Source organism: Abramis brama (assembly GCF_963993115.1).
Source record: "Abramis brama genome assembly, chromosome: 8".
NCBI lineage: Eukaryota > Metazoa > Chordata > Actinopteri > Cypriniformes > Leuciscidae > Abramis > Abramis brama.
In genome coordinates, this window is record NC_139970.1 from 39,299,287 (window position 1) to 39,318,190 (window position 18,904).

Genomic DNA, 18,904 nt, shown 5'->3' on the forward strand with positions numbered 1-18,904 from the left:
TATTTCACACCATATATTTAAATAAAATCCACATATTTTGTAATTTTGCCAGCCATTTGCATAGAAGCAGCGGCGCTGCAAGAGGTTTGGCTCTGAACTCACAAGAAAACATGTTAGAAATACCCGCTTAATCCATTTATCAACAATGTTTTGCAATATAGGCTCTTATCAGTGGCACTTTTGCCTCTTTGGCTTGATCCTCGAGTCCAAGCAGTCATGAAATGTTGTGCTAACTTGCCCTGGAGCTTTGTGATAAAACATGGCTCCACATAATCTATCCGTACTGTTGGTTTCCCCACTTATTTGAATGGAGAAGTTGGGACTCCTTTCTGTCGGACAGAGATCCCCCCTTGATGTTGGGGCTCTTGGTAAATGACTTCCTTGTTCCTGAGCAATCTCTTTGACTTCTCTGGAAAGCCAGGTGCCTTGCCTCTGGGCAGAGTTTAAATGCAGCAAGTCTTCACCCAAAATAAACCTGTATCCTGTAACGCTCTGTTCCTCTGGGCTCGTCTGTTAATCACCCAAATCCTGATTCAACAATGAAGACAATTGAATTAGCAGATGAACAATGACTGCATGTGTCAGATTCCCGATGGATTGGTGTGACTCTTTGTGTGTATTATATACATATATACACACACAAATATATATATATATATATATATATATATAGGGGTGTAACAATATATAGTGTCACAATGTATCGCAATACAAAAATGCATCAATATGTATCGTAGTGACAATATGTATTGTGTATAATTCACCCAAAATGAAAATGTCTGTGTGAGAAAAAAATTCAAGTTTACACAGTTTTAGTGTCAGTACTACATTAAACTACTATATATAATGTTGAATATAATGTATAATAATGCAATGGGGGAATATTTGTGGGTCCTGATAATGCCAAATGTCTTATGTTGTTACCAGTAAAAAGTCATACATTATTTTAAATATATCTAGCCAGTGACAGAGTGCAAGCATGTTCGTCTAAAATAATTCTGTATTTTCAGCTTCAGAATCATCAATATTTTTATTCTGGTGTCACCATTGTCCTGTGCATTCACAAGTCCAACCCTATTAATTTACACCCACAATGTAAAAACCAAATTTAGCATTTTAATCAACAGCATATTTTTTGTTAACCTTTTATCATTTGTCTTTAAGTATCGCAATAATATCATATCGTGAGTTCAGTATCGTGATATGAATCAAATTGTGACATGAGGGTATCGTTACACCCCTACACTATATATATATATATATATATATATATATATATATGTATCATTTTATTTTTAATGATTACAGTATGACACTCACCATCAAAGTAAATTGGGCCAGCATGGGTTTAAATGAAAAAATATTAAGAATGTGTTTTTCAAGCGCATGAATTAATCAGTGAAATCACGTTTGTTTGATCTGTTAAAATCTCTAAATCATAATTTTTCAGATGTAATTTCTAGATGAATGATAATCTGGTTATGCATTCATTCAATTGTATAGCATATTTCTGAACCCCTTTAATAATGTTTAAAAGTCCTGTATCTCATGAAGCTAAAATAACCTGAAGTGTGTAGTGTAGCTAAATATCTCTGATATTTAAATTTGATTGGTTACTAAATAATTCCCATACTTCCATTTATGCTGTAGTTTTGATGACTTTAATATTATAATAAAATGTGGAAAATGTATCATGCTAAAGTTACTGGCATTATATTCTCATGACATTGATGATGGAAGATTGACAATAGGTGTGTTCGTCTTGAATTGGCGCTGACCGATCAGTGTAAAAAATATCACGTGGAACATTAACATATGCCAACATGATGATTTATAAGCAGCAGTGTATGTGCTTGGTACTGTAAGTGTTATGATCATATCAAGATTGCACTATTGAAATGTCACAGTGTTTATTGTCTTTATATTTGCATGCAGTGTGTGATAATGGTGTGACATCTGGAAAACTTATGTGGTTACTGCTGTGGCTAGTGATAAAACTTTATTTAAATTGTTCTCATAAACAAGATCAAATTCATGTCATGTACAAATAAATTTATTGCACAAGCTTAAATGAATACATAACTTTATTTAAATAAATGCTTTGTCATAACAAAAAAAGACAAAGGTTAAAAGAGTACATAAATTACAAGTTGAATAAATATTACACAGTGATATTCACTTTCTTAATAATTTGAGTTTTTTTTTATTTTTTTTTTATTTTTTTTATTTTATTGGTTTTTAATAAGAGTTCCAAATGCTGAACATTTTTAGAGTCCTCCAGCCACTAATGGGTCTTTTTCACATGCCAGTTTAAGCCACATTTAGGTGGTCAATCATCAAGTCTTTTCTCATCCACAAAAAAAAAAGAGAAAAAAAAAGAAATCAATAAAGAGAAAAACTGTTATGCATTCAGAGAAAGAAAACCTGTCGTTTCTACTGTAGTGTGAGTTATGAACACTGCTGTCTACCCAAGTAGGAGATTCGGAATCTGATGAAAGCAGATAAGCACAAAAGCAACATGCTGCGTCCTGGCAATCGATAGTCTTTTACCTCTAATTACAAATCAGAACGGATCAAAATCACATTAATGACATTTCTTTCCCAGTCTCACAATAACACCCAGATGGATTCTACGACCTGGGGAAACAAGGTAAAACTTAATTTCAGCCACAGTGCATCGTCTTATAACATTCAGGGTTTTCAGATAAACACTTTTTTTTTTTTTTTTTTTACTCGTGACCAAAGCTGTTGCGTGCCTGCTTATCAGATTCCGAGACAGTCTACCTAAAAATTCTACTATGAAGTGTGAAGCACTGCAAAAATTTGTATTTTTGTCTGTTTTTTTTTCCAGTAAAAATATCTAGACGTTTTTAAAACAAGATCAATTGACTTGAGAAGCAACACTTTGGAATAAAGTAATGCTTATTCTCATTGAATATGTCTATTATCACCTTCATAATGTTCTTTCTTCCATGGAACACAAAAGAAGATATTTGCAGCTGCGTTATGAACAACTGAATGGTGAACACGGCTGTCAAGCTATATTTTCAGGGCAAGATTTTAGCAACAGCAACAGCTATTTTTTGCACAAAGCTCTCATACAACTTTCTATGACTTGTATGGTTCTTCGTTTGTTCATTTTGAAGCTTGACAAACTATAGAAGTGAGCAGCTCGGACCTTATGCTAAACTTCTCCTTTGGTGTTCCACAGAAGAAAGCAAGTCAAACTGGTTTGAAACATATACTAGTTTGTTTTTCTTTCCCTAAAACTTGAATGCAATTCAAGATATGATTTTGCTTTTCAAGTAAATTCTACTACTTTTAAAGTCGTTCAGATGATTTTTCCTGGAAAACAAGACACAAATACTGATTAAGAAAACGATTTTTGCAGTATGTGTTGTGTGTTGTGAAGGGAGGCCCAGCACAAGATCACCGCTTAAGGCTCTCATCCGCTCTCCTTCTCCCCGGATATCACTGAGACGCAAAGTCTATTAAGAGTAGATGGAGAATAGACTGTGATTGGTAGAGTTGTATTACTGGTAAACCCACTGAATGATGATGCGGGTCTCAGGCTTGGGCTTGCGAAGCCCCTGTCAAAGGTGCTCAGGCAGGGTATCTGTCCGAGGCCTGCTCCTGCTCCTATACCTGAACTGAGATTCACTTTGAGACGGCACTAAACGTGTGGCAAGGTAAAGAATTAAGTGCAAGCTGCTTTTTTTAAAATGGGGGAGGGGGCTTTCGGCATGGATCAGGACCTGGATTACTCTGATTACTGATTTCGCCCTGTGGTAAAGACACCTACGAGGCGAATTGTGCAATAACAGCGGCGACTACGCCTCCACGACGTACTCGAGACACCTGCGAAAGTCTGGTTAACCCGCACGCCCTGAACTCACTCTTTCTCTCACTCTCCACCACCTCCTATTTGAGAGCCAATTGTCATTCGCAATTCTTTTTTGACATGCAACGGTTACATTCTGCGCACCTTGTGGTTATTTAAAATTACAGCCAGGCCCACACGGAATCTTTGTGCATGGAATTCTATGCAACGTTCTCAGGCTAATTTGATTGTGCTTTCAGCTACCAATAAGAACGTAGTTCTCTCAACTCCATGTCTGAAATATGGAATATGCAGATGGGCGGATTCCGTCCGGGCCTGGTTATGATGGGTGTTTATATGATTGAGATCTGGATAGATTAGTGACTATTTTTACAGCCCCCTCCCAGCAGTGAAACTATGATCATTCGGGCCCTGAAATAAGATCCGGATGGACCCATTGTGGCAGGGAATGGCTTCACTTACTCTTCAAGAGCTGACCGGTGAGTATCCCTGTTTGATGTATAGCTTGATTGAAAATACTCTCGTCAGCAATTACACACATTTGCAGTCTCTGTCAAATCAATCGTCAGCTTATTCGTAAGAGAAATAACAGTAAATGAGCTAGCGCTAGCTGGACTACGATCTCCCTATCTTAGCCTCGGTGCAGGGAGCGATTTCTGATAGCTGCTTGACATACAATGTAGTGTAACGGATTTCGTATCTGATCTGATGCAATATTTGAACGCAATTGAGGTCCTTCGTCAATATGAAAAGGTTGTTTCGTTCCCCTTGGCTATTGTGTAACGTTCACGTCACCATTCAAATGTATTTGCATGTAGGAAGGCACTGAGACTAGCACACAGAAACTCACACTGAACGTCGCTGTAGTGAAACACACCTTCTGTTTCCACCGTGCCTTGTGGTTAGATGAAATACAGAAATACAAATTAAATGTGTCATCATGCTAACCAAAAGAGCTATTACCGATTTGTGAACAGTCAAAGTGGGCGGATCCTAAAAAGTGGTCCGACCTGCATTCAAATGAGCAAGTTGTCACTGTGACAGGTCAGATGGAAATATGCAAATTGATAATGCTAAAACTCCTTTGCTGAGCACCAGATCGTTGTGGTTGTTTGTTAAGGACAACAAAACAAAAAAGAAAACATTCAATAATCTAGAGTTAAAGGTAATATACCAAGGTTGCACCTATTTTCAGTGAAACCAAATGGTCGAGGAACATGGCTCATAAGTGGACTTTCATTACCTCCATGAAGTCAAAGGAAACAGCACATAACAAAAGTTATTCCGCAAAATAAAATAAAATCAAACATTACAGACAGAAAGAAACTACCGCTCTGCACGGTGAACGTCCGTCAAAGTTCAAACGCAAATGCTGGGAGCGTTTAAGGGTTACAGCATCTGTCTCGATTTTAACTCAGCCCAGATGCCACAATATCTGATACAAAATTATTCCAGAGTGGCCCTTTCTTTTCTAGGCGTGGACACCGACTGATTCTCTGTGTGGACTTTATTTCTCGTTCGGGATTGCTCTGCTCACCCGTGTAAAAATGCTGTCTGTTTACATAGGCACGGTTGGCATGTTAGGTAAGCTACAAAGTCTGGAGCCACTGAAACAGATTTGTCTAATGGGATCCTGGTTTTCACTACGTTCTGGGTGGGATATGCCACAAAGACAAAAAAAAACATTCTTTTTTTGAAAGCTATCGCCGTATTTCATTTCTCACGCGGGTGTGCACGCAAACGCACACTCGTACACACACACGCGCATACACTGAACTTGGTGAAGTTACACATTTCCAAGCAGGTTCCCCAATGAATAAGTGCTCTGACATGACCAAAAAAGCCAGATAGAGATGACTGTATAAGCAGATCTCTAACATGTGTTTTCCTTCTTTTCTTTTTTTTTGGAAAACAAATGTTTTTTTTTTTTTTTTCAAATAGTAAGAGTTCCTGCTATCTCCTTTGATACCTTGACAACAAAAGATGTAAAAGACCAAGATAGCCCTGTTAATATTCAACATGCCATATATTCTTTTTTTTGTAGTTTTTTGTTTTATGTTAACTTTAAACAAAACAGTATGGTGCTCAAACCCCAGCTTCTATAAAAATATATAATTGTATGTATATATTTTTAACATTTTTTTTGTTGTTGTTGTTGCCGGGACTCAGCTCTAGCAGGGGACTCCTCTGATTGGCTGAGTCCAGTGAGATAGAGATGAGCGCTCAGTCAAAACGATTCCTGTGGATTATCTCACTTTAACATTTGCTTTTTAGTCTGATTGTTCATATTTGTAATAGCTGTTGTGTTTCTTTGTCGTTTTGCATCAAAATCTCAAAGTGACTGGCGGGTAGACTGGTGGGACAGGACAAGGAGGGTGGGCCCTAGGTCTGGTGATCAGGGTGGGTTGATTCTCACTCGTTGTTGTTACTGTTCTCCAAATCCTTGCACTGGATGTTACCGCCGCTGTAGTCAGTGCCGGGCAGCTGCACGCCATATTTGTCCACACACCAGCAGATGCCTCGTTTCCGGCCGCGGGAGGGCTTGCACTGCAGGGTGGACAAGGGACAAAGGGTCATATAACTGCAAGCAGTCCAACTCAATGTGAGAATGCCTCAACTAGGACCGGTATGCATTCACAAAATATTCATGGTGTGATGTAATTAGAAAAAGACGGTCAATTCAAGTGTACAAGACTGTGTTGATTATAATGGGAGTGATTTAGTTTTGAAACTACATATTTTTAAACGCAACTAGTTGACAAATTTTCTTAAGTAGACTTAAAAAAAAAAAAACACATTACAGCTACAGCTGTAAAGATGTATGAACATGGGGGTAGTAGTAATGGTCTTTTTAATTATTTATTAATTAAATAAAGTATTTAAAGGGATAGTTCACCCAAAAATGAAAATTCTGTCATCAATTACTCACTCTCATGTCAGTCCGAACCCGTAAGACTTTCGTTCATCTTCGGAACACAAATGAAGATCTTTCTGATGAAATCTGAGAGCTTTCTGTCCCTCCATTGACAGCTACGCAACTACCACTTAAGCCGCGTTTCCATCGAAATTACCCGGAACAATTTGTCCCAGGAACTTTTTTGTTTGACCTATTGCTAGCCGCGTTTCCACCGCGGTCTAAAGTACCGTGAAGATTAGGCAAATAGTCCGGTGACTAAATAGTAGGACTGCGCACGACTTTACAGTTCCCACTGGATTTCATCCTCTGAATTTAAGCTTAATAAAGCCTGAACCTCGTTGTCGGTCCATCTGTCGTATTTTTTAAACTCCTTTGTTGAATAGCAGACAACTGTTACTGCACGCACTGCAACAGATGGTGGTTGAATAAAATGCTGCGTGGAGTCAACCAATCAAAATGCGGCATGAACTCAACCAATCAGCATGTTCAGCACCCATGTCCCACCCCTGAACCGACTTTCGGAGGGGGAAATATTTACCCAGAACTTCATTTAGACCCTGGTTCCTGCACAAAGTTCCTAGTTCCTGGGGAAAGTTCCTGCGGTGGAAACGCGACTATAGACGCTTCAAAAAGTTCATAAGGAGATCGTAAAACTAATCCATATGAATTGAGCGGTTTAGTCCAAATTTTCTGAAAAGACTCGATTGCTTTATATGATGAACAGATTGAATTTAGGCTTTTATTCACATATAAACATTAATCAGCGAAAATAAACAGAAGCTCGCTTGATGCGCGAGAACAAAACTCATTGGTTCTTGCAGAAGCTCAAACGTCCTGCGTAACACGAGAATGAACCTCATTGGTTCTCGCAGGTCGAAACGTCAAACATGCTTGAGCTTTCGTTTACCACAACTGATGTGTGAGTTGATGAATGTTTATATGTGAATATAAAAACCTAAATTCAATCTGTTCATCATAAAAGCAATCGTATCTCTTCAGAAAATTTGGACCAAACTGCTCATTTGTTTTCTGAAGATTCGGTTTGGAACGATGGGTGAGTACTTAATGACAGAATTTTCATTTGTGGGTGAACTATTCCTTAAAGGGGATTTAAAGGAATAAAGAAAAACAAAGAACAGTAAAAGAGATAAAATTCAGTTTGAACTGTTTGCAAATATTATATATTATTGTAAATATGCATGCATTCACTCTTAATAATATGCCGAAAATGGCTCCGTTTTTGTTTTCGTCATTTCCAAGTATGATTTACATGAATCACATAAATGATAGCCTATACCTTTGAATTAAAAGGGTGACATTTGACAAAAAGGTTAAGTAGTTTGCATCACTAATTACATTCAACCTCACATTTTCTCCCCACTAAAACTGAAGCGTTTCACTTCAATTCATGTTTAACTTCCGTAAACTGTAACGCCCACCTTCTTTGATTTGATTGGCCATCTCAATCATTTATGAAATTGGCGAAGACTGTAAGACCACTGAGGTAGACCAGCCGAAAAATGTAACTTTTAAATCTTTTTATCACCCTCACAACAAGCAGAGGCTGTGCATAATGTAGCCCAGCAGAGCAGAAAATGTAAATAAACGAGTGGACCTCACGAATAGACTACTTGATTAGATGACTGGTGTGATATGGTGTATTTTAGGTTGCAAAGCAACATTGCAAATCACTGCATTGTTATAGAATTCAACTGATAGATGGTCACATGTATGTATATTTTACAAATTTGTTAAATAATCTGATCATTTGGTTTGGGTTCATGTAGCCCCAAAATAAAAAGAATCACATGGTATACAATTATATATATATATATATATATATATATATATATATATATATATATATTTTTTTTTTTTTTTTATTATTTATTTTTTTTTTTTTGTGGTAGGGAATTTTCAGTGACTATGCAAATTACATCAATACACCAGTTGGTGGTGACAGTGACTATCTGTGTGAGTTATTTGAATTATTGACTGATCCGATTTGTTCAAAAGAGATATATTCAGGAAAGGTTGTTGAAAGACGCCCAGTGGTTCTGCAGTGAGTTTGTTTCTAACTATTTCCGTTGACGGCATTAAAATGATTAAAAAAATCGATCATATTAAATTGAAATATCCATGTTATACAATAAAAGAAACAACAGTCTTACCTGCTTGCGCTTGAAGAAGCCCTTCCTGTCACAGTTAGGCAGGTAGAGGGAAAGAGCCATGACGCGTGAGGTGTCTTTCATACTTTGAATGATTCCATCCAGCTTCCTTCTGCAGGGACCCTGCATCAGACCAACACATTGTGAGTTACATCATCACCTCAGTGTTTACGGCTAGCTATCATTTTACTGCAGCTGCTGCGTCACACAACTTACAAATTCAGGCTCATGCTTGTCAATGGGAAGGGGGGAGTAATCCATCGTCCCCAGTGTGCGAAGCTTCTCCTGTTGTTTCTTCTTGTCCTTGCGCACGGCAGCATGCTTCTTGCTGTTGATTACATCTGGAATTTTAAGGGGAATTTTAGGACTCTGGTCTTCAGTTGTGTCTGGCTTCACTGTATCATCATGCTCTATTGATTCACGATCTAAGACAAAGAGAATCAAACAATAAGCGTTAACTAGGCTTTTACTGCAAGAAAATGTGAGTGCACGTGCAAAACTCACAGTCACAGCCATGATGCTAGAGTGGTTGCCAGGGCGTTGCTATTGTTTTTAGTATATTATTCTCTGTTATATTCTTGTCTCTGAAATTTTCAGGTCCTATGATGTAAATCTATGGGATTTTTTTCACACGCTTTATCATCTGCCCAGCTAAAAACTGCATTAGCAAACCTTAATAAGCCGCACAATTTGGTATCATTCAAATTATAGTACCAACCTTGTTAAATTGGTCATCTCAGTCATTTTGACAGTGATGAGCGCTGTAAGACCACGGAGACATGCCAGCATAAAAAATTTACTTTTAAAACTTTGGTTACACTTTATTTTAAGGTGATGTAGTTACATTGTACTTACTCAAATAAGAACTGATTAATATCACTTCTTGTAATTATGCATAATTTACTGTTATTACTATAATAAGTACATGTAGTAACTACGTCAGCTTAAAATAAATTGTTACCAAAACGTTTTGTCATCCTAACAACAGACAAAGTGGTGTGTAATGGAGTCGGTGGTTAGACAACTGGTCGACTATTGTGATATGTTATATTTTAGGTTGTTTACAGTTGCAAAGCAACATTGCTACAAATTTGATCTATAAAAACAAGACAAATGTCAGAAAAATCTCCCCCCTCAAAAGGCTTTTTTCTTACACATCCTGGTTGCTAATGAGTGTCTAGAGTGTAAACATTAAAGCAACTGTTTTTCCACCAAATGTTTCCTATGCATTTGTTTACAGAGAGAGGGGGCAGGATCAACAGCTGATGACCCCCCCCCCCCCCCCCCCCCCACCAACCTCCCAACCTATCACACCCTCTACAACTTGCCAAAAATCCCAAAATCCTAAAATTTCTAATGCTATTAGATGGGATTTTTCTAAAATGCACTTAGGTGTACTGCCTAAACATTGAATGCGCTTCTGTTTTTACAGCTGAATAATTCCTTTGATTACATTGTAGCGCATGTGCATGAGTGAGAACAGAAACGGCTTTTCAAAGGACCCTTAACAGCTCAGAGAAGTACTTGAAGAACTTTGAAGTCACAATAACCATAACACCATGACAACCACAACCTTCTTCTTCAAGAATCTAAGGCTGTGTATGTAGTAACTGTCAACATGTGTCCAGGGAAAATGTGGAGATATTGCAAAACAAGTAATTCAAGCACATATAGTTTGATAGTAAAACTCCACAGGATACATGCCTCTACTTATAAATTGTCTTTCCACTGAAGGCAAATACTTTGGATGCAGAGCGAAGCCAAACATAGTACATCCAGAGGAGATTATCAGATCATTAACACTAAGCATACAATATCAGGAGATAAAATTACATTGACATTTAGTCATTCAAACCAGTAAAATCGTCTAATAAATTAATATTTATCATATTTGCAATACCAAATGCCATTTTTAATAGGTGTTATTATAGGAAGTGTATTTGTTTATGGTTGTGGTTTAATTATATAATTTAGTGAATATTATATTGTTTCCTTTCAGACTAAACCTGATTCCAGCATGCGATGCAAATTTATGTAGCAATTCTAAATTCTGATAAATGCCCTCCTGTTTTTGCATGTTCTATATGAACACACCAAGCTGTTTTATTCAAATTGCAAATTGTTTTATGCATTTGTAGAGTATTTCATTAGTAAATACTTGAGTAAAGGATCGATTATTAAAACATATAGATATTATTTTGTTGATATTGCATCTTATTGTGGCTTCACTCGAGAATCAGTCCGAATGGAAATGGACATACGGATTCAGGCCTGAACATCAAGGCTGTTGGGGGTGCCAAGTATTTTTTTGGCGCATACAGCCAAGAGGGCATTATCAGACAGCTGAGGCAGCCAGCAGAAATGACTGAGATAACTGCCTTCGCAGTCCCTCAGTCGGACTGGGGCAGGCTGTTCTGAAGCCGGTGGTGAAAGAGTCTGTCTGACCTGGAGACGCATGGGGCGGGTGCCTGGTCATTACAGGAATTGGTTTCCTGGCTTCTGAAGTTACAATCAGAGCATGGTGCTGTCTCTTTGAAATCAATCCTGCAACCCATGACTTGGCAGACTGAAATTTCTGTACAGATTTCCCCGCAGGTCTGGGCTCCTGAAGCCACCGAATTTGAGATCACCTCATGGAAATGTCATAGGGAAGTTTGCCTAGAGGGAGATTTACATGGCTTAGAAATGTAGACTTAAAAGGGAGGGTGCAGGATGACTGGGTTGGCAAAAACAATTCCTTACGGTTGTTTTCGTGATTTTACTCCTTGCGCACGGTCCAAAAGCATCGCGTTTATGAAATCAGCAATGACTAGAGTTTGTAAACCACTAAATTCGTCGTTTCAGTTGCAGGCTTTTCGGAGTGAGGATCAAAATCACTTTTTCCATGCTCGTGGTCCCCAGCTTGTAAAGGTTTAGCGGGTCTGTGTTTAACATCTGACACACAGCCAAGATCCTGGAGCCAGGCCAAACCAGACGTATCACGTGTAGCCTGTCTATTCAAATGAGCTTTGGAAAGAATGCTCAAGAGGTATTGGTGTCTCTCCTCTTGGTCTTGCAAAACTTTTCATTAAGATAAAGGGACCCGAGCCTGGCCAAAAGAGATGCATCTGATAGGGCTCTGTTTAATAATTTACATGTGCGCTGGGCAATTATACTTCATGAATATCCACAGTTTCTTACAGCTTGGGGGCTAATGATGAAAGCAGATCCCAGTTTGAGATGCGTTGTCACCTAGTCTGATTTCTTTTTCAGAATGTGCAGCCAAACAAGCCGAGAAATGCAAATACAAGGTGCTTCTGAAATCCTTAGGGGCCTCAAACCATGTCCTTTAGTCTCTTATTAGCATGCACGGTTAGAATTAGGTCTTGCTATTGTTAAATATTCAGACTAGCTCTCCTTTGAAAGTCGTTCTTGAAGCAGGCCATTCTGCTGGGCTTGTCTTTGTCTTGCATTCATTGTCACAGACCAACCATGGCATCCCTGGCAAGACTCCACTGCTAAATATTTAAAGCCTGGACCGTGTCCACAACATGCTTGGGCCACTGTAGCAGAGAAGCATGCTAGATTACCAGAAAGAATACCAAGAAATGCAACTGTGCACTAATGCGAGTTGAAGTCGGGGTAATTGCAAAGTGCAAAGTAACATTAAAAGCTACACTTTGGGATAACAGTTTCCATGTTGCAATATGCTATTAGTTACAACCAAGAAAGTCATCATATAACTTACTATTCAAACAAGTCCCCTGTAATTCAGGACAATGCAAAGTGATGACACCTGTCGATGCCTTTAAGGCTGAAAGCACATGTGCGCACCTCTTCATCGCCTGACTGTGTCTCATGTCATCAACACTCCGAAACATGAACTCAAGAGGTGCTCTTCAGGACATCAGTGGATCACTCGAAGTCGCTGATTTCAATTAGCTCAGACAATGGCAAGAGAGCGATACTGTCTATAAGCTCAAGGCATCTTTCCGTCAAGAGTATCTAGGTACAATCTTTCCTCTTCTAAACTATCTTTTATTCATTATCATGTTTATTCTTAAGATTCTATATAATTGTTTAAAGGGGATATGCAATTGTTCATGTGCGGCTTAAAGTGGAAAAACACCTTCGGATTTTCTACAGGTAAAATGGGCCTTAAAAAATGATTTTTAACTGACACTGAAAAGCCAAAAATGATGAAATGCCCACGAGTAGGATTCATTGTAGGATATATTGAAGGTTTTAAACTGTAGGAAGTACGACTGGGTGTTATGATGGCAGAACTGTGTCAGCCAGAGATTTTGCTATACCATTTAAACTGTGGTAGATATATTTGCATGACTATCAGTGGACAGGACTGCTTTACATTGTTTACACATGAGAGCGACAAAGAAACAAGCAGTAATGTGAGAATGCGGCGCGAGATGTGTCCCAAACAAGTCAAGAAAGTATAATAAAATAAATGCTTTTTACATAAATTTACTTTAACTCTCGAGTGCCTTGGCTTCATTTGCGGCTCAGAATTTAGCGTCATAACTACTCGTTGTATATGTTTACTAAGTAATGGTAGACATTTTGAGTGTTATATGATGTGAGACTTCTATAGTACACATAATAGTACACAGCAGTTAGAGTGTTAGCGTGATATAAGTTAACATAAAATCAAACTTGGGTAATTTCACCCACTTATAGTACAGTAGTAAGTAGACCTATGTTACTATGTTACTCATAGAATGAGCTTTATCAAATCATTTTCGAATAAATCGGCTATTCTGAGCAAGCAACATTTTGGGTCCAAGCTCCAAATCACCTTTCCCATGATCCTCAACAACCAAATGTAACAACTGTAACAGAGCTACTGCAAAGTAATGATTGTCTTGTGCTGTATCTTATCTATCCTCTCAAGAATCCTGCAGGGCACAAAATTTGAGGCAGCACTTTGGAACCACATCTGAACCTGTGCTGCAGGCAAGAAATTAGGCACCTTTTGTTCTCCTTCCCTAAAGAAACGTGACACTGCGGCTCCCCCTCCACCACCCCGAAGCACATGACAGGAGGTTTCAACAGGTCGGCGTCTTCTGCTAAACCACATGGTTACAGCCCTGCTGTCTGCTTACGTTCTGTATGTTTAATTTTCTAAATGTGAGCTGTAAACCCATAGATTAAATAGATTGTTTTTGTGCGTTCACTGTTTTGGTCAGCCTAACATGTGTTCTTATTTAAGCAGGGCCCAGCGTGAGGATGTCGCAGCCTGGGAATCACGTTTCTGACAGAGACGAGACTACTGTGCAAGCTGATTTTCTTCACAGCTGTTACTCACTAGCTTTCCAGGTGCCAATGACAAATACACGCTGGGCAGATTGCTGTTAAACTTTACTGGAAGAAGTCATTCAAGCATGCTAAATAGGTTCCCTACTTGCATACCTCTGCAAAGGATGACAGGGCACTTGATTTACGAGTGCTGTAGACTTATGGTAAAAATAATGGTTAAAAGTAACCAATGTGCAGATTATACTAAGTTTCAAAAGCTGGGCACCACTTTCAAAAAGTGCAAGAGATCTATTCAGGCTCTTTTCAGTGAAGCGAGTCGTATATCTGTCAATGTCAGTCTGGTGTTGCAAGCAAGTATACGTTTCTGTGAGTTTGGCCTGTGGCATAATATAAAAATTTGATGACAGACAAGCAATAGAAGAACAACTGCATCCCATTCCCTTGTAATCGTTGTTTAGTTATGGCTACGTCTCTGGTGGGTAAATAAAACGCATAAATCAGAGATACAGAAGTAACCGAATACAACAGCCAACTTCTTTTGGCCCGATTCTTTACGTTTGCACGCTCTTAGATTCAGACCGTGGCGTGCAATCGTTGCTAACACAGACTTAACGGGCAAGTAGCCTGTAGTCATATCTGTTGGCAACTGCTTCCAAGATCCACATGGCATGTCCAAACAGAAAGTCTCCCATGTGATCATTGACACATTTGTAGAATTTGCCAATCCATCAATGGCGACGGCATAACCTTTTGTACTTGGCTCAAAACATTCGATCTTTAAATCGTGAGCGCCAGCATTCAAGGCCATGAAGGTATGAGACTATTCACATGTTATGTTCCTTGAGTGAGAAATTATTCCTTTTTAAACTTGTATTTCAATTTTATGTTTGCATAACTGTGAAACTGAGGGGGAATAAAAATGGATCAGGAAGACACGAGCCAAAAAGCTCTGAATCCTAATGCGGGCAAGGACGCTTGACACCCCCCCACCCACCCCCCTCCTCTCTCTCTCTCTCTCTCTCTCTCTCTGTCTGTCCTGCCCAGCTAGTAAAACCAGGCTGAAACCGAATACCACGGGAGGCTAGAAGCGTTCCTCTAAATTCATCCCCATGCTTGACGAACAGCTCTTGATAGATCGGCTCCACATACATTTTGCTGAATCACAAGGGCTCGACTGTGTGCCCACTGCAATCACAGAAGGGGTAAACCAGTAATCGCACTCATCAGAGGACTTCAGATAGAGACAAACGGGTTTCTGATGTGCACCTGTGTGTGAGGGGGTTGTATTTGTGTACAAACACCCACGGCTGAATTAAACCTCATCTGTTTTACGAAATATGTGCTGTCTTGGAGAATAAAGCAAATTGTCTCCGTTTCATGCATTGCTGTTGTCTAAAATATATAGTTCTGAAACCACATAGTCCATTTTTGTTCATGTAGTTCAACTGGTAGAGTTTTGCACTAACAACGCCAAGGTTAGGGGTTCGATTCCAGGGAAAAGCATGACTTGAATGCACTGAATAAAACCATCTGCCAAATACATAAATATAAATAAATATGCATGCTGTGCACGGTTATTCTTTATAAACATGCGATTTTTGCAGATAGGAGGGCTTGTGGACACACTACAGCTACCCTCCTTCCCATGGATTTAATCTTTGAACGGTAATCCATCCCTCAACACCACCCACAGACTTTAGACCTAAATTCAGAGCAACCTAGAATCTCAATCAAGAATATCATGAGACGTGGGTACACCATACAATGATGAGAGGTGTGATGATAACAATGGAGGAGTCACTAATGTCAATGGAGCACCACTGCCAAATCAAACACTAACTATGCACAAAGCAAGACTGTATGGAGTTATGCATCTTTCTTGAGGCTCTTTACACAGTTCTGAGCAGCATACTAAATTATGCAGTTCTGGTGAGTCTGATGCTGCTTTGCTTCTGTGCCAATGAAATGCAGCATCAGAGCAGCCTTGAACTTTGTCATTGATAGAATATATATTAGTTTATATTTTATAGTTTAATGTTTTTATTCACAATCAGATTTTTCATACATTTCACCGCAAATTATTTCTGCGCACATACATTATATACACAAGTAGCTTTTTTAAACAATATTTCTTACAAAAAAGTACTGTGGCGGTAATGCCATTATATGAGACTCCAACCATGGCATTTTTTTGGTACTCCAAGTACGTCCAAAACAATACCATGATGCTACTATGGTAGATGCCAAAAAACATGGTAGTACCATTACCATAGTACATGACCAAAATACCATGGTAGACCCATGGTACCACGGCAAAAAACATGGTACTTTTAGTTGTAGGCTAGTGTTTGTTGATATTGGCTTTGAATAAAATAATCTACACTAATACTTAAATGTGGAAGTACCAGATTATAATACAATGGTAACGGAATGGTATTTACATTATACTTAGGCTACAATAATACCATGGTAGCCTACATTTCCATAAAACGCGGTACTACCACGGTACTATTTTTGTAAATGCCTTTGCAGCGCAAAGATTGCATTGAAAATCGTTTGTTAATGATTGGCTTTGGATGAAACACAAACAGGTTTCACTAATCCTAACAATATGCAGCGCTGGAATATGATGGAAAACAGCAGTGAGGAGCACAGACCGGCCACAACACAGAAAAGCTCATGCAGAAACATGCGCACGCAATAAAACTGGATCAGCTCAAGCCACAAAGTTCCCACCAGATACACGATCCCAACGCAACAATGCCTCCGTGCAACAAAGGCGCACTGCTTTCCAGTTAACTTACCAATTGGTGGGTGCGGTGGTTTGTATCCCTTCTCGTTCGTACACACTCCCCTGCCGTGCAGCAGGGCGTGAAGCGGCTTTTCCTCACCGTTGCGCGGCAGGCAGCGCAGCCCGTGCGTGCATGTACCGGTGTACACCCCACATGCCTGCCCCTCCGCCAGAGCGCAAGTCAAGCAGCAGCCGCAGCCAGGCTCCTTCACCAGCTGACAGCCCATCGGGACCGGAGGACACATGGAGAGCGCCTTCTGATCGCACGGCTCGCACGGCACATAAGAGCCTCCGCTGATGGACAACGCCGTCAGAAATGTACCCAGCACAAGAAGAGCCATACTTCGTGTCAAAGTGAATGAGGTCCGATGGCGAAAAAAAAAAAAAAAAAAAAAAAAAAAAACAGAACTAGATATGAGAACGCATGAACGTTTGGCTCAGATTCGACTCAAAGGAAAAGTCCGCATGCAAAGTGAAAGCACTGGTTGTGGTGTTTTAAAAATGATTCAATTAAAAATAGTCTCTTAAAAAGATGATAAAGACCAATCCGGTGGATTTTCATATAAATACATATAAAATAAATGAATCACATAGGTATTCTCCAATAGTCCAGTTTGTGCGCAATTGGTTGCGCACTGAAATTCTGGACTTTCCGATTCCAAAACACTTTCCCCTCTGGAAGTTTTCTGAGCAGACTGATCAACTTCACAGCAGTGCTTGCCTTTTTAAAAACAGCCAAACCCAAACCCCTAACTATGAATAAGCCAAACAGCGGTGAAGGGAGGCGCACTTGCCAGATCGTGGCGCAGCGCCAGCGCCTTTTCCCCCCCTCGGCAATAGGATCAGTCTTTTACGCAGTGATGCCAAGAGCGCAGAGCAAAACACAAATCCATGCAAAATCGAAGATATGCTCCTCTGAGATCGTCCGTGCACTTTGTGGCTGGTATAGCGTCAGATTCGTACGCGAAGCTCAGCGGCTTTCCAACAGATTCAAGACAAAACGCGACAAAAGGCAACATGGATGTGACATGATAAAGACGCTTCCTCGCATATACATGCGTTATGGAGAACACACACAAAAGAGCACGATTAGAAGCGCTCTGCTGCAGGCACCACCTGTATATTAGTGAGCGCGGATAATAACATGTACCTACGAGTAGTGGAGAACGGGGAGTGTTTTGTTTCAACGTCTGTAACTCTTTATTGTTTTGCTGTATGTGTTTCAAACTGTTTTATATTATTCCCATGTTTGGCTTCTAAATTCAAGTCGTTTTGAAATCTATTACTTATCCTCAAACTGTTCAAATTAGTGTGAAGTACAACGTGTGCTGTTTATACAACCTACCGGTAGCACTATAAAAACTAATCAAATTTACTTATATAAATAACGATGCCCTTTTTCAATCTTCACCGCACTCTCATTTGAAGTATTTTAGTTCAAAACAGTGAACATTTAGGACATATTTTCATTCTAACCATATAAAACAAAGATAAAAGGCTAACAAGTGTCAGTCACACAGGAAATCTTTTAGAGTGGTTTTGAAGATGTCACAACTCTCCAAAGATAGAGAGTTTGTTTGAATGCTATATCAAATTTGACAAGAGAAGCTGCTGATTCAGATGTCATGTTATCTTCATCAACGTGATCACAAATCGAATTAAAAGCCAGATGTGAAAGTATACCTTCCAACTCTTCTCATTAGAGTGGCAATCATCAATAGTGATTTCATCCATGTGACTTGTTTCTAAATGGTTAAACTAACAGGGTAACAGTTCACCTTGGTCTCCCCTAGAAACTAATAAGCAACATTCACATGTGCAGGAATAGCTACTGACTGCAACCATGAAGACAAATCACTGCAGTGCACAATTAAAACCAGCTGAGGTGTGTGGTAAATACTGTGGTAAATGCCGAGAGTCTCTTTTCTCTCATG

At 39.3% G+C, this 18,904-nt stretch overlaps 1 protein-coding gene across 2 annotated transcripts; it reads right to left on the minus strand.

Annotated features, from left to right (window-relative positions):
• Nucleotides 1-2,196: 2,196 nt before the first annotated feature.
• Nucleotides 2,197-17,923, minus strand: igfbp5b (insulin-like growth factor binding protein 5b). Of its 2 annotated transcripts, none has more exons than XM_084122524.1 (4): nt 16,984-17,923; nt 9,143-9,351; nt 8,930-9,049; nt 2,197-6,388 (listed from the first exon to the last, which is right to left on the minus strand). In XM_084122524.1, exons 1-4 carry the CDS (start codon nt 17,309-17,311, stop codon nt 6,254-6,256), a joined length of 792 nt encoding a protein of 263 aa, XP_083978650.1. In that variant the 5' UTR covers nt 17,312-17,923; the 3' UTR covers nt 2,197-6,253. The 2 variants fall into 2 exon arrangements, with proteins under 2 accessions (XP_083978650.1, XP_083978651.1); XM_084122525.1 differs by having other exon boundaries at nt 9,143-9,267; nt 16,984-17,671.
• Nucleotides 17,924-18,904: the final 981 nt, after the last annotated feature.

What these genes read in the sequence shown, in the direction of transcription:
- igfbp5b (XM_084122524.1), bottom strand. Translation starts at nt 17,311, where the DNA reads ATGGCTCTTCTTGTGCTGGGTACATTTCTGACGGCGTTGTCCATCAGC. An exon ending in ACAAGCATGAGCCTGAATTT is followed by an intron (nt 9,050 to 9,142) that starts GTAAGTTGTGTG and finishes GGTCTGATGCAG; the next exon opens with GGTCCCTGCAGAAGGAAGCT. An exon ending in GCTTCTTCAAGCGCAAGCAG is followed by an intron (nt 6,389 to 8,929) that starts GTAAGACTGTTG and finishes TCCACCCTGCAG; the next exon opens with TGCAAGCCCTCCCGCGGCCG.